This window comes from Neofelis nebulosa, chromosome 16 (assembly GCF_028018385.1).
Source record: "Neofelis nebulosa isolate mNeoNeb1 chromosome 16, mNeoNeb1.pri, whole genome shotgun sequence".
NCBI classification, from domain to species: Eukaryota; Metazoa; Chordata; class Mammalia; order Carnivora; family Felidae; genus Neofelis; species Neofelis nebulosa.
The window spans coordinates 66010730-66033908 of NC_080797.1; the positions used below are offsets into that span (position 1 = coordinate 66010730).

Below are 23179 nucleotides of genomic sequence, written 5' to 3' on the forward strand. Positions count from 1 at the left end.
TAACAAGTCACCAAGTCCCAGGAGTTTCGTTCCTAATTCTCTCTCCAACCTATGCCTTCTCCCCTTTCCCTGAAGCCCCAGCCAGCAACTCTCCGACCTGGAGGACCACACAGGACTTCCTGAATCCAGTCTTGCCCTATCTGTTCCATCCTTCACATAGAAGCCTGATCTTTCGTAAATGCAGATCTGACCATTATCACTCTCCTGCTCAAAACCCTTTGGTGGCTCACTATTGTCCTCAGCTCGTTATGGGACCTAACTTGGTGTGGTCAAGTCCTTCCCTCAGGTAGGAGTGTCTTCCTGCATATTCCATTCTACTGCTCCAGCTGCAGTCAAGGGCATTCAATGCCTATATCACATCAGGCTGCTCCTGACCTATGGGCCTTTTTCGGGCTGTGCCTTCTACTTTAAACACCCTCCCTAGCCCTGCTCCCCTAATTTCTTCCTCTAGGCACCCTGGCACTACAGTCCCTTACATTACAGTCCCCCACAGTCCAAGAGCCCTAAGGCACTTAGGGCACTGGTTCTAAAGCCAGTCTGAGGAAGGAATGGCAGTGGGGGGTTGTGCAGGGGTGGCAGTGCCCCTGGGGTGTGGCACTCCAAAGGGTAAGGGACTGCCAATCCTGGGAGTTCTGAGACTCAGAGAAGCGTCTGTCCTGGGCACCTGGATACTAGGGAAGTCACGAAAGGGAGCTGGGGCCCACCTCATTGTAGTCCAGCGCTGAGTCGTTGCACAGGGCACAGATTGTCGCCAGCTCCACCAGCCCATCGAACTGCCCACAGCGCACGAGCTGCTCCGCCTGCCTCCTGTGGGGCTGGGTCTCAGTACCGGGGCATTTAGCCCGGCCCCTGGGAGGCGCACAGCTTCTTGATCCCGCCCCCAGGAAGCCTCGCCCACTGACGACTCTCGGAGCCGTCTGTGTCTGTCCGGTGTAGCCCAGCTCACCAGGAAACCACGCCCACCCACTCTCCCTCGCCCAGCACTCACACTTCGCCCTCCGGGGCGTAAGTGGTGCCGGAGATGGTGAACTCGTGCAAACGGCAGGAGCTTGCTTCAGCTTCGGCTACCACGAACATCTGGGGAGCGTAGAAGCATGCTCAGGCAAGCCCTCACCTCTCTCCTCCTTGGGCAACCGGTCTGAATAAAGCCTGATACCAGGGTGGGGTTCTCTGGGCCCCCAGAAAAGCCACTGGCCTTCCCTCTTGCCAAGGTCTGAGATACACTGTTAAGGGTAGGGTTCAGGCTGAGGCAGGGCCTCTGCTCTGGACCCCTGACGGGTTTATGGCTGGTTCTTCAATGTTCTGGAAGGAGCGGCAGAAAGCCTGGGTCCTTGCCCATTTTGTTATGTGATTCCTGGCTGAGAACCTGAGCATTAGTTTCTCCACCGGTAACACGAGAAGAGAGTGGGGTCACACTAGAGCTGCCCCTCTCTTCCCTTTGAAAGGATGAGTTCCTGGCCCCCGAGGGAGGAAACCCACGGCCTGCTCTGAGGCAGAGACCCTCCTGCCCAAAGGTGTTCCCAGAGAGTGTGCTCTTAGGCCTGCCGGGTCACCTGTGCACTTCAGGGTCAGGGGGTTCACCCCTCCCAGGGCAGCGCATTTTTTTGTCTGTCAGCCAGCTCTGCCAGGGAGAGCTCTTGCTTTCTGGAAACTGCTTTGCCGTACATTCCCAAGCCAATGGCTAGCTCAGCACCCAGGAGGTGCTCACTAAATGCCCCTTCCTTTGAGCTCTCCTCCCTGCTCCTAGGGGGCAGCCCTCCAGCCAGCATAAACTCTTGAGAAGTCGTTTCTCAGCTCCTTGTCCAGCATGTACGGCCTCTACAACTTCCCCATAGTGTGTTTTTCAAATCTTTATTTCAGTTAAGGAACCCTCTGTTCAAATGAAGTCCTACTAGAGATTTTAAAGGTCAGGGGCCTCAGGATATAAAGCTTGCTGGTGCCCCTTCCCCTGTGACAACCTCTGACGGGCTTCAAGTTCTCGGATACAGAGCCTGAGTTTCCCAGTGGGCAGATTATGGAGCAGAGGTGAGAGAAGGGGGATGGGAGAATCTGAGAGGGGTGGGAAGCCCACAACCTGCACCATTACCCCACCCACCCCTCTGCCCCATGGGCCTGCTGGAGTCTCAGCCAGAATCCCTGGAGCATGCAGGCAGCAGGCCCAGGATCTGGGACTGAGTGCCAGGAAATGAATAATTCCTGCCCTGGCCCTTCCCAGGTCACTGGAGCTGACATATCTGGTGACAGGAGTTGACTGCAGAGTCACAGTGGAGCAGGACAGAACCTGGCTCAGATGCCAAGGCTGTACTTGACCCCCTCCCGTGTCCTTTATGGTTGTCTACCAAAGCTTGCAAACCCAAACTGCAGGTGAAGAAACTGAGCTTCATAGGCAATGACCTGCCACAGTGATATGTGGGTCCTAGTGACACGTGTCCAGCCAGACTTAGCTGTTCTGCCCCGGGAAAACCTGGATCTGCTCCCCACCATGGGGCAGCCCACAGGCTCTCTGCTCCATCTGCTGCCAAAGAGCAGTCAAGGGGCAGCCCAAAGAGGGAATTCGGCCAGCTGAACGCCACACGGCAACACCGGTGGGGCCCCAAGCTGGCCGCAACCACTCACCCGGCAGACAGACATCTGATTGGTGGTGAGTGTGCCTGTCTTGTCGGAGCAGATGACCGAGGTGCAGCCCAGCGTCTCCACAGAGGGCAGACTCCGCACAATGGCATTCTTGCGTGCCATGCGCCGTGTGCCCAGAGCCAGGCATGTAGTGATAACAGCTGGGAGGCCCTCAGGGATGGCAGCCACAGCCAGAGCCACGGCAATCTTGAAGTAGTAGACGGCACCACGAAGCCAGGAGCCACCATGGGCTGGGTCAGCGAAGTGGCTGATGTTGATGACCCACACGGCCACACAGATCACAGAGATGGCACGGGACAGCTGCCGCCCGAACTCATCCAGCTTGTGCTGCAGCGGTGTCCGCTCTGGCTCCACTGCCGCCATCTGACTCCGGATCTTACCCAGCTCTGTGTGCAGGCCTGTGGCCACTGCCACCCCCAGTGCCTTGCCCGATGCGATGTTGGTACCCTGGCCAAGGGAAAGGTGAGAAGGGCTGCTTAGCACCCTGGTTAGGGCTGAGGACCCCTGACTCCTTCGGGCTGGCGTAAGGTGCTTATCCCCCTACTAAGCTTTTTGTCTCCGTGTCACTTAGTGCTCTCAGACTTATGCAGCTATGTAGGACCAAGCTATCGCTGTCATCTTGATGACAGTGTCAGCTCTATGAAGGCAAGGGCTTGGTTCAGCACCACGTCCCCAGTGACTAGCATGGGGAAGCACCAGGCCAATATTGACGATAGGATCAACCAGCACAGCACAACATCAATCCCCCAAAATGTGATTCAGAAAAAGCCAATGTGGCCATGTAGGAGTGCCAAAGCTGACTGTGATCCTAGGTAAATAATCTGTAAATATTTACTGAAGAATCCAGAAAACAAGTTTACGTCCATCCACTCCCAGGGCCCTGGTAAAATCCTTAAGTCCTGATGTAAAGGCTAGCTAGCCTTGAGCCTCTGTGTCCTCTTTGATAAAACGGTCCCACAAAGGAGCTTCTCTGAGGGGGCTAATAACCCGGTACCCCTTCAGACAGGTGTCCTGGGCTGAGGCTTGAGAAAAGGTAGGTGCCAGTAGCAACCTCAGTTTCTTTTCTCTTGTCCTGAGCAATGCAGCTTCTACTCTCCCATCCCCCTGTGCCCACAATTTGCAGGCCCTTCAGCTAAGGAAATGACCTGCAGTTAGCCAGAGCGTGCACCTCAGAAGGCTGCTTAGTGACAGCTGCTGATGCTGGAGCATGCCTTGTAAAGTCCCTCCCCACCTCAAAGCAGCTTGTCCAAGGCTTCCATGCATCTAGGCAGGCAGTTCTTAAGAACTCGGAGCAAATGTTGTGTTCTCCATTTCTGTTCACTTCCGGGGAAGTCTTCTAGCCCTATAACTTGGTGCCCTGGGACATGGCCAAATGGCCTGACCTATCGTGGCTTCTGTGTTCAGCCTCTGGCTGTTTCTGGGCGGCCTGTAACCTTCGCTGGTTAAGTACCTCTGAGGCCACAGGGCCATATCATTCCCAGCATGGCTGAACCCACCACCCTCCCTGAAAAGAACCACCGGGCCCTGGCATCTTGCCTTAGGGGGTCAGTTTTCCCATCTGAGATATGAACTGTTTCTGCCATACTCCACCACTTTGGCAACCATCTTCTCTCTAGAGGTGTCTCCACTGGGAAATTATAGGCTAGCTCTGTCCCTCTATAGATTAAGGCAGGGTAAAGCCTAGCAGGTAGGAGGAAAATCTCTGGACTCCGAGCGTCTGAGTTCACATCCCAGCTCTGCCATTCACTGGCTGTGCGACCTTGGGCAATTTACTTACCCTCTCTATGCCTGTTTCCTTGCTGGAAAATGTGAAGAATAAGAGTACTCATTTCTTTTTTTTTTTTTTTTTTTTTTTGAGTACTCATTTCAAAAGCAGTGTGAGGAATAAATACACGTAAAGGGCTTAGAATAGTGCCAGGCACACAGCCTTCAGTAAACACAGGCTATCACTAATACCATAAATTTGTACATATTGTCAATAATCGATGAAGTTCTTTTTGTAGGGCTTTAACTGATTCATCTAAATGTTACTGTTTTTATTAGCAGTGTCCAGCCATCCCAGGGACTTACAGAGAATAGCATGTTCTTCTTGTCCTGGTTCACAGCTCTGGGATCCAGGATAGCATCTGTGTGTTTGGTCACAGACACGGATTCACCTGGTTGTGGAATCAGAAATGAGAAGCCTTATGTGAAGACACCCCCACCCCCTGACCTAGCCCCTGCTCAGCCCCAGCCTCCAGGCCTCACCTGTCAGGATGGACTGGTCCACTCTCAGAGTGGTGGACTTGATCTCGAGGAGGCGGAGGTCAGCGGGCACTTTGTCTCCCACTGTGGGGAGAGAGCTGGCTGAGTGTGGCTTTAGGCACCACCCCCTAGCAAAGCCAGGAGAGCTGCCAGGAACCAAGGCTGGGGCTGAGAGGCAAGGGCCTGAGCTGTGATCCCTGAGATAGGTGCTGCTCCCTGGCCTACAGTCTCCATATCTGTCCAAAACCCCATATCTGGGGTTTTGGCCAAAAAGCTTTGGAGGGATCCAGCAGCCACCCCGCTCTGTGTATACAGCCAGAAAGATGGGGACAAAGGGAGGGATGGGCTCGCCAGCATCACATAATGAAAAGAGGCCCCTAGTGTACCTGCTACTTCCACGATGTCTCCAGGGACGATGTCCCGGGCGCGGATCCTCTGCACGCCCTTGCGGTCCGAGCGGATCACCTTACCCATCTCAGGCTCATACTCTTTCAGGGCCTCAATGGCACTCTCAGCATTGCGTTCCTGCAGAATACGAGGCAGGTAGGTGGTCTGTCCCCACTGGCCCTACCTGGCTGACCCCTTGTAATGACACCCTTGGGGCCTGGGATACAGCTAGAAGCAGAAGGACCTGCAGCGGGACTCTAACACCAAGTGGCGGTCACATCCAGCAGCTGGGACACCCCAGGGTCCAGCCCACCTCTACCTCCCACCTGCCATACGCCCACGATGGCATTGGCCACGAGGATCAGCATGATGACCAGAGGCTCCACGAAGGCTGTTGTGGTCTCCTCGCCCTCCTCAAAACAGGCCAGGACCTATGGAGTGAGAGTTAGTGAGCTGGGGCTATGCTGTGTGCCGGGGTCTGCTCACCGTTTCCTTCACACCCCAGATCTCCTGTCTGCTCTCCTGTTTTGGGAGAGATCCCCCCAGGGCACCCTGGGCTTGGAGAGGGCTGCTCTGAGGCTCTGGCTTAGAACACTCAGCTCTTGCAGTTAGTGACTGTCATGGCCCACATCCCACCCAGCCGACTTTCAGGACAAGGGGCGGTTATACAGCTGCCAGCCTGCCCAGCTGTGGTTCTCCAAGTGTGATGCTACACTGGCGGCAGTAGCAGCATCTGGGAACTTGTTAGAAATGCAATTCTCAGGGTCCATCTCAGTTCCCCTGAGTCAGAAAGTCTGGGGTGAGGCCCCAACAGTCTATGTTTGAACAAACCCAGCTAATCCCATTGCGGACTAATGCCTGAAGTCCACTGGCCAGAGAAGCATAATTTCAGTCAGAGTCCAGGCCTGGAGGCAAAAGACCTGATTAAAGTCCCATTCCCACCTCTTGGCCCAAGTGGGTACTTGTTACTCCCCTCCACGGGTCTCAGTGTGTCCATCTGTACTATAGAGGAGTATCAGCACCCTTTTGGCTAAGCTGTTGTAGGCACCTGCATAGATAGGGTTTTTTTTCTCTGGAAGAGTCCTCAGTTTCTACAAGGACAGTTGCCAGGAAGGCCAGATACAGCTGGCTGGGCCCCCGCTGCCCCGCACTCCATGTTACCTACATGAGGTCTCCTCCCCAGGCCCTGCTGGGCACAGGGCCAAGAGCAGGAACTGTGTCCACTCCCAGGGGGGCCATTTCCCTGCATTACCCTTGGGTTTCTGCTGCTCAGCCATCAGTGACAATCACCGTCCCCCCCCCTCCCCACAGCTCCACCCTGGGCCCCTGATCCTACAGGTCCAGGAGGGTTTCAGGCAGTGAAAATAGCGGAAGAGTAAAGGGAGAAGCAGCCACAGAGAAGCTGTAAGAGGTTAAGGTCCAAATTCTTCTGTGGGGCATTGGGAACCATGGAAAGGGCTCTCCACCACCAGGGACAATTTGGCAACATAGGGAGGCTTTTTTTTTAACGTTTTATTTATTTATTTTGAGAGACAGCACATGTGTGCACTCATGCATGCGCATGAAGGGGGGAGGGGGAGAGAGAGAGAGAGAGAGAGAGAGAGAGAGAAAGAATCCCAAGCAGGCTCTGTCCTGTCAGCACAGAGCCCAATGCGGGGCTTGATCCCATGAGCCTGTGACATCATGACTTGAGCTGAAACCAAGAGTCAGACGCTTAACCAACTGAGCCACCTAGGTACTGCGAGAGACATCTGATTGTCACAACTGGGGAGTACCACTGGGGAGGCAGGCTTTGAGGCAAGCTGAAGTCTGAGCAAGGCAAGAGGTATGTAGGGGTCCAGGGATGCCCATGGCTAAGAAGACAGACCTGTGATTCAGAGCCTGGGCCTCTGAGCACTGCCCCAACCTGGCCTTCCCTTCCGGGAAGACTGATGCTGTGGGACGGGGGCCTTACTTACGAAGGAGACCAGGGCAGCCAACAGCAGGATGCGCACCAGGAGGTCTTCAAACTGCTCCAGCACCAGCTCCCACAGGGACTTCCCTGAGAACCGGAGTACTAGGTGAAGCCTGGATTCCTTACCAAGTGACTTGCCCCCATTCAGAGCTGGGACCGCCTCAGAGACCACCTGGCCCACTCCCTCCATACCACTTAAAGACTGATAGCCTGAGGCCCTACAGGCACAGGTGGGTGATACCGGGGCGGGGGGGGGGGGGGGGCTCGGCAAAGCCTCACTCTGTTGGGGAGAGGGAAGGTTACAACCTGACAGTGAATGGCCCAAGAATGTTGCCTGGTGGCCTTGCAGCCCACCCTGGCCCAAGCCTTACCTTCCTCAGTTGGGAGCTCTGTGGGATCCAGGCAGTCACAGGAGCCATGAGGAGACAAGAGATAATCGGGTTATGCAGTGGGGCCATGGAGGAGTCTCAGCAGTCCCTCCCCACTATGCCTACCCAGACCACCATGATGGTCGAGAGATATCCCCACAGCTCTCTGAGGTCACAGAATGGATGGTCTGAGCACAGAGGCTTCCATTGCTCCCCTCGCTTCACCCCACTCTGGTTGAGGAAGATCTGGTATGGCATGGTATGGCATGGCTCACCTTGGGACATGGGTCCTTCTAGACCCTCCTCCACTGCACAGAGAAACTGAGCAAACTGTTAAAGAGAAGGGACCCCAGAGGTCACCAGTGAGTTGATAGCTCCCTTGCACTGCTCTTTCTCAGACGGCTGCCCAATCCTGTTCAATGTCCTCTATGGCCATGGCAAGGTAGCCCCTCCCTCAAATTTAAATGAATGAAAATTAAGTAAAATTTAAAATTTTACTTGATTTTAGCTCAGGCTACTTCTGACTTACCTGCTCCCCCGGGAGTACTTGGACAAGGTCTATAGCACAGCCAGCCTGCTGAGTCCTCCATACCTGGGGGTTCCCTTGGACACAACCTCAGCAGCCAGCACCCCAGGCACCCTGCCATGGTTAAGTTCCTAAAGGCCGAGTCTCACCTTGTCCCCCCCCCCCCCCCAAACCCTCCACTCTGGGCAAACTCCATGAAGATCCATCCCACACGCCTGGTCTGTGACCCATAGAACAGTTTGAGGAATGATGTTCCCAAATACCACCAGGACCTGCTGTCACTTTACAAGCTCTATTTTTATCTCCTCCATTTCCTGAAGGACCTTTTATTCCAGGGGAACCGGCTGCCTCAGTACCTGGAGTCTTTGAATCTTCCCAACAGTCTAAAGGGAGACAGGGCAGGAATGCTCACCCTGTTCCGCAGGTACAAGAACTGAGATCCAGAGTGGAAAAGCGGCTTGAGGGGCGCCTGGGTGGCGCAGTCGGTTAAGCGTCCGACTTCAGCCAGGTCACGATCTCGCGGTCCGTGAGTTCGAGCCCTGCGTCAGGCTCTGGGCTGATGGCTCGGAGCCTGGAGCCTGTTTCCGATTCTGTGTCTCCCTCTCTCTCTGCCCCTCCCCCGTTCATGCTCTGTCTCTCTCTGTCCCAAAAATAAATAAAAAACGTTGGGGGGCGCCTGGGTGGCACAGTCGGTTAAGCGTCCGACTTCAGCCAGGTCACGATCTCGCGGTCCGTGAGTTCGAGCCCCGCGTCGGGCTCTGGGCTGATGGCTCGGAGCCTGGAGCCTGTTTCCGATTCTGTGTCTCCCTCTCTCTGACCCTCCCCCGTTCATGCTCTGTCTCTCTCTGTCCCAAAAAATAAATGAAAAACGTTGAAAAAAAAAAAAACGTTGGAAAAGCGGCTTGAACAAGGTCACAGAGCAAGTAGGTAAGTCTAGGGGAAGGGACAGGAGCTGGGACTCAAAGGGTGGAGTCCAATGGGCTTCTCCCTCCAAGGGCTGAAGCCAGGCTCTGTTGAGGCCTGAGCCTCCTCCCAGACTGAGCCTCCCTGAGCCCTGCTACTCATTGGCCTGTCTCTGGACTAGCAGCACTGGCATCACCTGGGAGCTTGTCAACAACGCGGACTCTGAGGCTCTAACCTAGGCTGGCTCTCCCTTCCTCTTCTTCCTTCTTGGCACAGGTCCTTGTATCTGTCCACCTGTTTTGAGCTCGAATACCCGCAACCATTCTCCCTGTGGGAGGCCTCTCCCCAGACCACCTGTTCGGAGGATCTGGGGCATCCGGCAGCTGAACCATGGAGAGTATCAAGCAGCCCACTGGGATGCAGAAATCCAGGAGGGAAACACATAACCTAAAAATACATTTTCTGGTCCTATTTTAGGCAACGGCTGACATTTTCCGTGGAAAATGTAATCTCCAGTGTCCTGCGTTGAGATTAAAATCAAACAGACTTTTTCCTTCTGATCTATTTAGCTGAAGTGAACAGGAAAGGCAGGGGGAGGGCCAGGCCTAGTTTTCTGGGCCAGTTCTCCAATCCAGCGGGGTCCTTTAGGGGTCATGTCTGCCATGCCCCAGCCTTGGCACAGAATATTTCCAACCTCATGGCACACCTCAGCCTGCTTCAGCTGTGCTCTAATCAGGAGACTCCCGAACCCCCCGCCTCTGTGGGGATGTTCAGGGTTCCTGACCAATGGGAGTTTATCCATAAGTCTCACCCGAATCCCTCCTGCTGTCTCCCTAACACCTCCCTCTGTCAGGCATGTAGCCCTTAGGCCACCATACTCCTTACGGCATTTTTTCTGGGCAGGGTCAAGGCCTGGGGTTGGGAAGCATTGTCATGGGGCACACGTACCAGCTCGAATTCCCCCCAAGCTGCCCTCTGCCTGCCTCAGTCACCTGTCAAGTTCTCCCCTTCTGCTCTCTGACCCAACATCCGACTCAGGATCCACTCTTTGGTGGCCGTTTGTTCTCCAAATGCTTCTGATTGTCCCCACCTTGCGGGCACATAGTATGACTGCACTTTCTGGCCCTTGTGCAAGTTACAAAAAGAAGGATGCATGTTAGTTCTGGGCGGGGGCATTAAATTGGTGGCAGGAGACTCTCTATTTAGAAGGATACTGTCTAGTGGAACTTTCTGTGATGATGGAAGCGTCCTCTAGCTGCACTGTCCCATACAGTAGCCACTAACCACATGTAGCTATTGAGCATTGGGAATGTGGCTAGTGTGGCTGAGTAGGTGAATTTTAAATTTCACTTAATTTTCATTCATTTACATTTAAACAGCCAAACAAGGCTAGTGGCTATAGCATTGGACAGTGAAGATCCGGAGCTCTTTGTCCTTCTGCTACAACAACCAGCAACCCGTGAGACGTGTCTGCTCTGTGAATCAGAATCACAGAGTACAGGAGACACAAAGCCCCCAGACGACCTGCCACTGACATACAGATCTACAGCGTGAGCAAGAAATGACCTGTACTGTTTTCAGCCACTGAGATACGGGGTTTGTTACTGCAGCATAACCTAGCTGATCCTGACTGATACCTCCTTCTCCCCAGACCTGGCCTCTACCACAAGGTTCCCCTTCTAACCTACCCACTGCCCTTGGGGGAGGCTCAGCCAGCCGCGAGGTCACAGAAGATGCCCTGCCCGTCCCTGTACATGCAGTGCACATGCTTCTAGTTTTGCCTGAGCAGCTGGCTCCCTGGGGGATCCTGAGCCTCTTTGGAAGATGGGGTACCCACTCCCACCCTGAAGGGCTGCTGTCATTATTAACATTAGTAAGAACCACATTCACTGAGCACCTATTATGTACCAAGCAGTGTGCCAAGTGCTTTATGGGGTGGGTACTATATGCTGAGCATATAAGAAGGTACTCCACAGCAGAATAATTATAGCAGAATTATTAGTGTTGGGCGTGCCAAATGCCATGCATCCTCTTGGGCATTAACTCTCTTGTGATGCTCAAACAACCTGAGAAGGAAGATACCATTATTATTCCCCTTTTACAGAGTAAATAACTGAAGCACGGAGAGGTTGAATGACTACTTTATGGTCATACAGCTGCGAAGTGGCAGCTTTAAACTTGGGTAGTCCAGGGGCGCCTGGGGGGCTCAGTCAGTTAAGCATCCGACTTCGGCTCAGGTCATGATCTCGCGGTCCGTGAGTTCGAGCCCCACATCGGGCTCTGTGCTGACAGCTCAGAGCCTGGTGCCTGCTTCAGGTTCTGTGTCTCCCTCTCTCTCTGCCCCTCCCCTGCTCATGCTCTGTCTCTCTCTCTCAAAAATAAATAAGCAAAAAAATTTTAAACTCGGGTAGTCTGGCTCTTGACTCCCTGCTCAGCACCTCCTGCGCTGACTCCTAAGCTGCTCTGCCTTCCCATCCCTGTTGCACTGCATTCGCTAGCCAAAGTCACCTGAAAAAACTTGGCATCCTATGTTCTGATTGTTAGGCTGGGTGCCCTGATTCCCTCGGCTAGCTCACCCCTTCGTCGTGATCCCAGAGCCACTAGCCAAAATCGTCCCTGCCCACAAAGGCTCTGCTGTCCTCACAGGTGGTGTTTTGACGGTTACTAGGCTCCGTCTGCTCAGGCCTGGTCTACTTCAAATTCTAATCCTGCCAAGACCCCAGACAACCCTGGGGCTGTCCCTTCACGTGACCGGGTCCTAGGGCCACGGAGGGAACCCAGGGGCTAGGAAAGCACTGTCCCAGCCTCTCCCCAGGCATCTCTGGAAGATGCTGGTTCCCCCTTGCTATCCTCAGGCTGCATGTGGAGGGGGTGGTGCGCTGAGCCCTCAACAGTGTCAGATGCTCCATTTGTTAAATGGGGAGAATGCCCCAGCCCTGCCCACCTCTTGGTGCCATTCAGCAGGCTGCAGCCAAAGACAGTAACAGGAAGTGCTATTCCCTTCCGCATCCGAGCTGGGCCAGCCCGGTGGCATGCAGTCCCCCACTATTCTTCTGAAATAGTGTACGTGGTGGACTCTCCCAGCCAACCCCTTCCCTAGGTCACTACTGTCAGTGAGCTGGCCCACGCCCCCAGATGCCCAATGTGGGGCTGGCCTGAAGGGGCCTGGAAGTTAGCCTGTGGGCCCTGGAGGACAAAAGGGAGCATATGATCAGAGAAGCTTCATGGCTTGGGGCAAGGAGTCTGGTCCAGAGGGCTAAATTCAAGTCATGCTCTATCTCTTGATAGTTCTTTGGCTATGGACAAGGCAATTAACCCCCTCTGTGCCTCAGTTTCCCCATCTGCAAAATGGGGATAATGATAGTAACCACTTCTGAAGTCACTGTGAAGATTAAACAACATGCACGGCACATGGTAAATGCTCAGTAAATATTAGCTATAATATCGGTTATTAAAACGTAAGCTCCATGCCAGTAGTAATTTGTCAAGTGCAGTGTCTTCAGCACCTAGAGCAGTGCCTGGCACATAGAAGGTGCTCGATAAAGATTTGGAAATGAGTGAATGACCCTGCCTCTGTCCTGCTCACAGACCAATAGTGGCTCCCCTTGGCCTGAGGAATAAAGACTGACCTTAGCATGGCCTTCAGGGCCTTCCTGGATCTGCCCCAAGCTGACCTTTCAGAACCTCCTATATCCTGGACATCTGCCAGCCAAGTGGGATGCCTTAGAATTGCCACTACCTTCCCTGGTTTTGCTAAAGCTTCTTCCCCTCCAAAGTTTTGCTTGGGCCATTCTTTCTGTGCAGAGTACCTTTCCGCAGCTCCTCATCTAAACCCCAGCCTTCCAGGAAGCCTTCTTGGAAAAGCCCGTCCACCCATCCCTCCGCTCTTCTCTTACTAGTCATCAGTATTGCGGTCACCCCCACCTGATGGGAGCCCTTCCAGGGCGGGGAGGGAATGAGTCACCCCTGGGTCCATAAAGAGCCTCACAGAATTGTTTACTCAGTCGCCCCATTGTTCAGGTCAAGGCCCTGGGCCCACAGCCTGGAGCCCAGGAGAAGTGGGGTATACGGCCAAGGCTACCCCAGGCTGCATGCATCACCTGCTCCCCTGATCTTCCCTCTTGACTCCTTTTTCTCATCTCAAAACATTGGAAACTGGTATTTCAACTTCTAAATTGTTGATTCCAGCCTGGAGAGGCAAGAGCTCACCAAGGTCTTCCTCAAAAGTAAGTTTACAGGGCAATTAAGTTATCACTTGCAGAATCAGGGAGACGCCTTCACTGGGCAGACCGCACCCAGTTCACCTGGCCCTGTCCGGGTCTCTAGGACCTATCTAGAGTGGACAACATGGTCCCGCTCTCCAGGGGGCCTTGGGAAGCAGCTCCCCAAATGCAGAGGCCTACAGACTACCTGGCTGATCTGGCAGTAGAAAACCCTGGCAAAGGGTCTGCTTAACATCTATATGCCAGCATGGTGTGGACAGACTCGGTCCTGCCTCAGGGAGCTCCTGGTGTGAGGGGATGCTGTTCCTGGGGTGGGGGCGGGGGAGTGCCAATGCTGCCCAAGAGGGCCAGTGGGCATGAAATCTAGGGTGGACCTAAGAGACCTGGAACTTCCCATGCCTGTAGGGAAACCACACTTTCCTCAGATCCAAGAATCGTTTCATATCCTGCAAGGCCTTCAGGGGAATCTCAGGATCCCACATCTGCACTGAAGAGGGCACTGAGGCCAAGGAAGGACAAGTCTTCCTGAGGCCACCCAGCAAGGTGGACCGCTCAGACCTCACCCCCTCCTCCTGCCTGGCCCCACACCTCTTGGCCAAGTTTCCTACGGCCACACACATGGGTTTCCTGAGTTCCAGCAGCCAACTGGGGCCCGGGCTGAAGGCAGGAGATAAGGTCACAGCCCAGACACGACTGGCAATAATCTAAATCTAGCCACCCCTCCCACCTGCAGCTCTGGGGCCGTTGTATCCAGTGTACAGATGGAAGGCTCCAGTTCCTGTTAGAGCCCTTTCCCTAGCTCCCCTGAACAGGAACCACCCCAGACCTTCTGGGATCTTGCCTGACTTCCAAATCACTGGGCTCTCCAGGGCCCTCAGGTGTTGGCCTGCTTGGTAGGACATGCTCAACACAGTCCTGCCTCTTGCCTTGGCTCACATCCAGCAAAGGTGATGGGCAGCCCATTCACGGACACAAGAAAATCAAATGGCTCCAAAATACATGGAAAAATGCCCAACATGACTGGTAACCAGAGAAATGCAAAGTAAAACTATGAGAGGACACTTTTCCATCAGATTGGCACAGATCAAAATGTCTGGTGATGCATGGCAATGGTGTAGGGGTGACGAAACAGGCAGGTCAACAGGTGCAACTTTATGGAGAACAATTCAGCAATAGCTGTCAAAATGTAAAGCACACATGCTGTTTTGCCCAGCAACTCCACTTCTAGGAATTTATCCTTTGGCAATATTGACAAGTGTGTGAAGTGATGCGGGGACAAGAATATGCCTTGTGACACGTGACAGGAGAGGCTATGAACAATCTGAGTGCCCTCCAAAAGCCAGGTGAAGAAATACCAGAAGAGCCACATGAAACCCTGCATAGCTACTAGGAAGTCCCAGGATGCTCCACAAGGCACCATCTCCGAGAGTGATTATCACGTGGAAAGCAGGGGCAGAACAGCACTCACGATCCACTGCCTTTCGTGTGAAAAAGTTCATAAGGATCCAAAGGAGTATGTACACAGCATACCTTGGGAAGGAGACACAAGACCCTAGGAATACTGGGTGGCTGGACAGGTCTGGGGAGACTTTACTGTACCTTTTAACCCTTTGAATGTTGTACTGTGTGTACATTTTTATTCAAAAAATAAACTGAAAGGATGTAGAAAGCCCCCCAAAGAAATGGAGTCCTGGGCACCTCTGGGACCTGCTGGGAAGGGCACACTCTCGAGAGGTGCTGGGCCAGGGGCCTCCTGTGCACTCCCCTGTTGGGGTTTCAGAGGACACATCTGTTCACTGGGGTTGGGAGAGGCTGTGTTCTGTGTGTATGGGGCATTCCCAGCTGGCAGACTCACAGCACTGCTGAGGCCCCATCCCCCAGCTCTGAGGAGGGAGGAGTTAGAGAAGGTAGGAGGACAGGATCCCCAGCCCCTGCTTTCCAGCCTCCCTTCCTCCCTCTACCAGCAGAATTTGCAAACTTCAGGACTTAAGCAAATGACTTCCTTGTGGTTTCCAGCACTAACGACCTTGCAGGTGCACAGACTCCTGGGGCGGGGGAAGTCACTTGTCCCTGGGGTGTTTCCCTCCACCTGTAGGTCTAGCCCACCCCACCACCCAGCTGGCCCAGATCCTGGCCCAGACTCTTCTGCTACCAGGAGGGATGGCTTGGTGCACACAAACACTCGCAAGCAACTCCAAGACGTGGATCCTATTACGGCCTCACGAAGAAACCAAGGCACAGAGAGGAAAAGTGGCTTATCCAGGATTGCACAGCTGTGAATGGGGCAGAGCTAAGGTTCAAAATTCTGTCAGCCCAATCCCAGACACGAGTAGACACCACTCCAGGTTACCCAAGAGGGAAAGACACCCCCCCCCCCCCCCAGTGCCCACAGAGACTGCAGAACACAGATGACTCCTCCTCAGCTGGGGCTGGTTGGAGAGAGCATGATGCGGGAAGGGGCAGCTGGCTCCCCTCTCCTAACCTGAGGACTTCCAGAGTCCCGGAATGCTTCCTGAAGAAGAAGCCAATCAGTGATCTGAGGGATCTCTAGGGCCCTATGAGGGCTGGGGGCATTGCTGGGAGAGCTCCTGCCTAATTGACCCACCTCCTAGCACAGCCACCATCAGGGGCCCAAGGCCTGTAGAACCAGTGACTCCCTTCTACAGACAGAAAAAGGGAGGCTAGAGAGGGACAGGTACCCAGGACCGGCTCCACCAAATATTATCTGACCTTGGGCAAGTTGTCTAACCTTCTGGTGACTCAGTTACCTCCTCTGCAAAATGGGAATGACAACAGCTGTTTTCACAGAATTGTTTTGGGGAAGAAATAAGAGATGAAAAGTGCTAATAGTGCCTGGCACATAGTAGGTGCTCAGTGAACATTACCTTTTATTATTACCACTATCAAAGCACAAGGGAACCAGGGACCCCATCAGTGCCCCCCCCAACTTTTCCTACCTACCACCCCCCAAAAGCACATCCACCTCTTTGTGGACCTACACACCACATCAACATCCTTATCTATCACTTCACACAGATGCTCAGTGGACTGGTCACCCCCAAAGCCCCTCACTAAACAAAATAATATGGGGGAGAACTAAGGCTCCCTCCTTCTTAAGCAGCCTCTCCTCTCCTGGATCAATGAACACATGGGAGCCAGAAAGAAGAGGGATGTAGGCTAGGGTCACACAGGGCTTCTGGAGGCAGAACCAAGGGCTAGGTCTCCAGTTTTCCTTGGGAATCAGGACTCCCAAGCTGGAGGCCACAGGGCACAAAAGAGGCTGTGAAACCCCAGACCTGCTGCCCTGACCCCCATCCCCACCCCCACCCCAGGGTTGGGGGAAAAGTCCTGCTGCCCTGTCCTCTTGCAGCAATGACACCCTCCCTGCCAAGTCACTAATGGAGGATATTAAATAATATTTATCTCCCTAGTTCCTCCCACAGCTCAACTAAATATAGCAACTAATTTTTTTGGAAAAGGATTTCTGCTCCAGAAAGATAATATTTATATAAGAGGTGGTTTTCATAAGCCAATACAAAACCCAAAGCTCCCTTTCTGACAGCTCTTTGTAATTTTCAAGCCATCCCTGAGCAGTAAGACACTCAGGCCAGAGCACCTTCCCCTCTGGCTGGCCGGGATCCCTGAAAGGGTGAGGCCCCAAGTCCTAAAACAAAGTGGGTCCAGGTTGCACTTGGGGGGGTGGGGGTATATTTCCATCTGGATCCCCAAAATTGTGCACAGTACCCAGGGGGTGAATGAAGAGGGTGGCAAGTCCTGACTGGAAGTGACTTGAGGAGGGGACCCCTCCATCTTCCACCTGTGTGCCTGGGCCACATCTGGGTAGTACCTGGTACTTGTGCCTTTTGGCAGATGGAGAATCCCAAACTCCTTAGAAGATAAGAAGAAATGATACCACTTCCACCCAAACAGCAACAGCATAAACGCTCCCTCCCTGCCCAGCGGCAGTCAGGTGCTGCTCCCGGTCACAGTCACGGTCACGCAGGAGGGAAAGGCCTATCCTGGCAACTCCCTGAGCCAGGCCTTGAATCTGCCACCCCCAGGGAGGTAGGTCTCCCGCCTAAGCAGTTCAAAGCCCCCACCGACTCCCTCCCGCCAGCCACATCCGCCTTGGGTTGCAGAAAGAGGAAGACCTGAAGGTGGGGGTGGGGGCACCAAGGCTGCCAGCTGACAAATTGCACCTTCTGGGTGTTTATTGAGCCCTCAGGGGAGACCCTCTGGGCCAGCTGGGAGGCTGGGTCTTAGAGTCCCTGTTGGTTCCTGGTCAGCTGAGGTCGGCGAATGCCTTTGCACAATGGGGGCAGGTTGCAGTGCAGGACCGGAACCCAGCGCTGACCGCGGATGGGGGTGGATTAAAGCTTGCGGGAGTGGATGGGGTGGGGAGTGGATGTGGAAAGCCTGTAAGGTCCGGACAGATCCCTGGGCCTGGGGAAGGGGAGCCAGGGGTCAGGTCTCTAAACCCGGAACCCGCCCTGCACCCCCATGCGAAGGTGGCCGCGCAGCCCGTCCGAGTGCCCCAAGAGCATCTGCAGAAGCTTCTGGAGCCCTCGCTTCCGGCCCGCCTGCGGTAACCGAGGGTTGGAACCGGAGAGGTCCGCTCCCCTTTGCGGCGCAGGGGAGTAAACTGAAACTGCGGGTCCCCGCTTCCCTGGCCAGGCCGACGCTCTCACCGTTGGGGCCGTAGCGCTCTCGCGCGCTAGTCACCTGCTCTGGCCTCAGGCCGCCCTCGACCGTCACCGAGAAGCGGCGCAGCACGTCGGCTGCTGAGAGCAGGTGCGCCGCCTCCATGCCGCCCGCCTGGTTTCCTGCGCGGTCTGCACCGTCCAGTCCGCCGCCTCTTCGCGGGGCTACTGCGCTGGGCGCCGGGAGCTCCCGCCCAGGAGAGCGGCGCGCGAGGTCATGTCCGCGCCGGGACCTTTCCCGACGGCAGTGGCTGCAGCGGCGGCGGAGGCCCGCGCCAGGATGCAGCGCCCCGGGCTCCCTCCCCGGGGCGGGGCGGCGTGGAGCCCGCCCCCGCACTCACACCCCTTCCGGCAGCCCTAGGAACCCGCTGCCTCCCCGCCCCGCCCCCGCAGCGCCCCGGGGCGCAGAGGCTGGGCCGCCAGCCCATTCTGCGGAAGGGGGAACTGAGGCCTCCTGCGGGGAGCGCGCCTAGCGTGTCCGGGAGGGGCCGCAGCCCCTGTCCTCAGGGCTCTGGGCGCCACCAAGGGCCGAGAGCTGCGGCGGGCGGCGGAGCACGATTCTCAGGGCTGTCCTCTCTTGAGCCTTCCTGGGTCCTGGGGGGTTGCAAAACCGAGGTGTCCATAGAATGGCTTCCTATCCCCGAACTTGAATATGCAAAGGAGGACCGTGGGTCTAGAGAGAACCCAAAAGCCTGTGAATAAGCGCAACTACTGCGGAGATTACTTGATGTTTTCTTCCTTTGATGTCTGTGCTTTCTTTATCTCTTCCAAATGGTCAGCGATGCATGGTTATTCCTCATACAACCGAACCTCTAACAATGAACCAGTGTATGAGAAAGAAAATCAGTCTCATTACCTTAGACTCACAGTCTTACCCCAGCAGGAAATGTATCTGCCAAGGTGGGGGTGGGGCTCCCTAGAGGCCTGAGGGGCTGGGGTAGAGGCCTCTGGCCAGGGTCCCAGGGAGAGTGACCCTGAGTCAGGGATGGGGAGGGACCTAGGAACCCCCACTCCAGCGCTCCCTGAGTTCCAGCCTCTCTAAGGGGTGCCAAGAGAAGGAGTTGCAGGTCAGGGAATCGAGCTGTGGGAAGGCAGAAACCACTCACCCCATCAAAAGAAGGAGCAGAGAGCAGTCTACTCCAGGCACCCCCTTCAGCTTAAGAGCCATCCAGTCTCATCCATCTGCCCTCTTACGCCCCACCCCCTCCCAAGCTGGCCTCTGCTGTCTTCAGCCTCTGGGATCCACCTTGGCTGCACAAGGTCATAGATTCCAGATTGAGCCCACCCAGCCAGCTGTTCAAACCCTAAACCCTACAGTGAGTTCCTGTGCAGCCAGAAAGCCTTTCCAGATACTGCAACTGCACACACAAGCCCAAGCTTTCAGCCTGGCCCGGGTTGCTGACCCCTATCCGACCGTGTGTACCCCCCAGCTCCTGATCTCTCCCTGCCAGGATAGAATGTGGTCCTCCTCCTCTGTCTGATCTTCACTATGCCTCCTTAAGCATTGAGACACTCAGTGAGTGTATGCTTTATCTGCACTTGGACAAACAGCTGGTGGCCAAAGTGACATGGTCACAGGCATGCTGTCCAAAGGGCAGGTCTATCCTCCCCACCTCCCAGCTGCCGGGTACTGAGAACTTTGGTCCTGGCATCTGGGCCCAGCTCTTTTGAACTCTCTCACAGGATAGATGGTTGGCAGAATTTACCGCCTCTCTGGCAACAGACATGCCTACCTCACTTCACCTGAGGAGACCAGGCTGGAGCATGCTGGAGCATGGGGGAAAGGTAGGTCTTCCTTAGAAGGACTTAGACACATGAGAAAAAAAGGGTGTTGCAGTCAGAAGAAAACAGCCAGTGTTGAAGGTGGGACACCTCAGCTGTCTGCCAGGGGTAGTGATTCAATCCTTCAGCATGGCTGGATCATAAGGAGCATGAGCACCAGGATTAGGAAAGTAGGTCAGAGAGACAGGGCTATGATGCTGAGAACCTTGATTGTCCATATAATGGCCTGGATTTTGGACTGAAGGCTTTTTAAGCATTAAGAGATGGAGCTTTTGAAGGGGAGAGCAGAGGCTGAAGGGACCCTGCAATCCTCCTGACAAAAAGTGAGGCAGTGTGAATCAAGACAGACAAGGCTGCAATGGACTGAACCTAGTAATGGATTAGATTCAGTGATGAGAGATAGTGAGGAGTCCCAGCTAATCCCCAAGTTTCTGGCATCAGTAGCTGGGTGGGAGAGAGGTTCAGCCTTGAGGTAAGGGAGCAGCAGATTGATGTGGGGAGAGGAATCAAGGGGTATATTTGGCGCCAAGTGGGGTACCAAGGGGTATGAGGGGTCTGGGAGACTCCAGGTAGAGATGTCTTAAGGCAGCTGTGGTTTGGGGCTGAAGAGGGATACCTGGGAGGCAGCCTGAACTGTTCATGTAATCCCCCTTCCCAGCTGAGTGACCAGGGGAGGGCTCTGAGCCAGGAGTCACTCAGCCATAGGCAGGTGAACTGAGCCAATCAAAGTCTCTCTCGAAGAGTTTAAATGTTGAGCCAGAGGTTATATCCAGACCTATGACCATAGGCGCTTGGACTACAGTTAGAGGGCAGGAGTTAACATCATGTGAAGTACAGCAATGGGAGAGCGGAGGGAAAACCAAGTCTACACAAAGCAAGATATTGAGACAAGATACCATGTGGTGTCAGAGAGAGGGAGAGAGAGGCAGAGACAGAGACTGCTTAATGGCATCCAAGTTCCTCAGAGCCTCTACCGTACTTCTGCCCTTGGCTCCCCGAGATTCCACAAGGCACAATTCTGCGCACTTTGCATAGACCTGCCTTTATTTGTCACAGTTTGAGCAGGTTTTTGTCTAGTGCAGCCAAAGGGCTGTGACTAGAGTCTGGTAGGCTCGGCTTTGAGTCTGGGCTCTGCTTCTTGCAGGCTGTGTGGCCTTGGGCAAGGCACTTCACCCCTCTGAACCTCACCTTGTTCATCTGTAATTATTAGGGTAAGTCAACTACTGTAACAAGGTCACTCCAAAATGTGTAAAGACTTAAGCAACATGGAAGTTTATTTCTCAGTCATGTTAAGTCTGAAGCAGGTGTTCTGCTTGGTGGAGTGGCGACACTGAGGCCCAGGTTCCTTCTGCTCTGTGATTCTGCCATCTCCAATGTGGTTCCAAGGTTACCACACTCACGTGCATCCAGTCAGCAAAAGGAGAAAGAGGAAGGAGGGTGGTGATCAGTGTATGAGGCAGTCCAGGAGGTGAGGACCTCATTTTCTCTCAAGTTCCATTGATCAGAATTCAGTCATATGGCCACATCTAACTACAGGGAGAGCTGGGAAATGTAGTCTACCTGTGCTTAGAAAGAAGTGGGGGGGGGGGGGGGCCTGGGTGGCTCAGTTTGTTGAGCGTCCACCTCTTGATTTCCTGTCAGGTCATGATCCCAGGGTCGTGGGATGGAGCCCTGCATCAGGCTTGCCCTGGGCCTGCAGGCTGCTTATGATTCTCTCTATCTTCCTCTGCTCCTCTCCCCCACTCGTGTGTGCTCTCTCTCTTTCTCTCAAATAAAAAATATATATATTTAAGAAAGAAGAGAAAACTAGTCTGGTGAATAGGTAGTCTTAGCCATATATGGAGATAATAATGACCCACTTCCAGGATTGATGAAACCCAGCATCCATCCTCCTTTCTTGTTTTTCTTTATGAGAATCTTCCCTGCTCCTCCCTCATTCCTTGTGGTTCCCTTAGAACTGATCCCATTTCCTAGATCTAGGGGTGGCCTTTGACTCTGTTCTAGCCAAGGAGGGGCCTATAACTCCCTGGCCATAGAGACCGATTGGTTCAGGACAAGCATGTGACCAGAAGTCAGCCAATCAGAGCCATTGACTTGGATTTTTATTAGAATATTAGGGAAAATATTGTTATTATGTCCCTAAAGTGGTGGTGAATCTGGTGCACTGTAAGTTTGGTGTTGCTGGAAGCCATATTGCCACCATGAGAGTAGAGTTTTCCTGCCATGAAATTACCACAAAGAGAAGTAGAGAGATGGAGAAAGGCAAATTTCTGATGACATCTACCTGCAATCAGTCCATCCCTAGTTGTTTTTTGTTTTTTTTTTTTCAGTTGCGTGAGTCAGTAAATTCCTTTCTTAGTAAGGGCTTCTGCCATTTGGAAATGGCCTTAAAGAGCTGCTGTGGGAACTGATGGATGTTGGTAAAATATGGTGTCCAGAAGTAGTATGTGCTCAATAAATGGTTCCTAGCATTACTCTTACTCTTATAGCAGTGGGATAGGGACTTGCAGGGGAGATGGAGAAGGAGCAGCCAGAAACGAAGATGAAAAACATGGGACCAACAGAGGAAGGTTTCCCAGATGTCCCTCCTCTGGGCCTTGTCCTAGAGCCTCATTGGCTGGCCTGAGGTCTGTGCCCCAGCACTCTGATTTGCCTCTTGCCTGTCACCTGAGGTGAAGAGTCACCATGTGCCAGGCCCTGTGCTAAGTTCTTTTCCCATATCATCTCATTTAATCCCCACAACAACACTGGGGTAAGTACTACACAATTATTCCCGGCTACATGGGCATATAAAGTGTATGATTACGCAGGGTCTGGTGCTTGGTTAATGCTCTGCTATCATTGTCTCGTAATTCTGCATAATTTTATCTCTGAACTTACACTTTGTAAATGAAGTCAACAGAGCATGTATGTAAGCCGAGAGGCTATGCCAAATATGCTGTCACATTCATATATAGAGTTTGTGATGCTCTATGAGCTCAGAATTCTGGTGGACTCATGATGCATGGGAGTTCAGTGAGACTCAAACTGGGTATAAAGCAAGCGTGTTATGTCTACAACTGAGTAAGTGGGAGTGCTGACCACCCTGATAGGCCATGCTTTGCCTTTGAACCAGAACTTGCTTCAAAAGCAAAAAGAAGGCAATAGTATCCTAAGAAACACTTCCTCACTCATGATACTTCCCAGCATTTGCCAGCCACTTAAATTAGAAAGGATGCCCTATTCCATGCTGATGGTGCAGAGCCTGCATGGGATTCTCTCTCTGCTCCTCCCCTGCTCACTCTTTCTCTCAGAATGAATAAAACAACTTGAAAAAAAGAAAGAAAGAAAGAAAGAAAGAAAGAAAGAAAGAAAGAAAGAAAGAAAGAAAGAAAGCCATAGAAGAAAGGGGAAAGAGAGGGCAACCCAGAGTTCCCTTTTCTTTTAGTATATCCTTACTCATCTGTAAGCCCAAGGGC

General features: G+C 53.6%; 1 protein-coding gene across 4 annotated transcripts in view; it reads right to left on the reverse strand.

The window, feature by feature from the left end:
* ATP2A3 (ATPase sarcoplasmic/endoplasmic reticulum Ca2+ transporting 3) overlaps positions 1 to 18244 on the reverse strand; it is a 35653-nt gene extending 17409 nt beyond the window's left edge. For 2 of the 4 annotated variants that reach the window (XM_058705465.1, XM_058705464.1), the window contains exons 1-10: positions 17928 to 18242; positions 7591 to 7608; positions 7224 to 7306; positions 5592 to 5696; positions 5265 to 5403; positions 4882 to 4962; positions 4705 to 4790; positions 2617 to 3081; positions 989 to 1077; positions 705 to 807 (exon numbers count right to left, since the gene is read on the reverse strand). In XM_058705465.1, coding sequence (XP_058561448.1) covers positions 705 to 807; positions 989 to 1077; positions 2617 to 3081; positions 4705 to 4790; positions 4882 to 4962; positions 5265 to 5403; positions 5592 to 5696; positions 7224 to 7306; positions 7591 to 7608; positions 17928 to 18045 — 1287 coding nt within the window. In that variant the 5' untranslated portion in view covers positions 18046 to 18242. Of the gene's footprint in view, positions 1 to 704; positions 808 to 988; positions 1078 to 2616; positions 3082 to 4704; positions 4791 to 4881; positions 4963 to 5264; positions 5404 to 5591; positions 5697 to 7223; positions 7307 to 7590; positions 7609 to 17927 lie in introns of all 4 variants that reach the window. The other 2 variants (XM_058705467.1, XM_058705466.1) reach the window with 2 other exon arrangements.
* Between the last annotated feature and the right edge of the window lie 4935 nt (positions 18245 to 23179).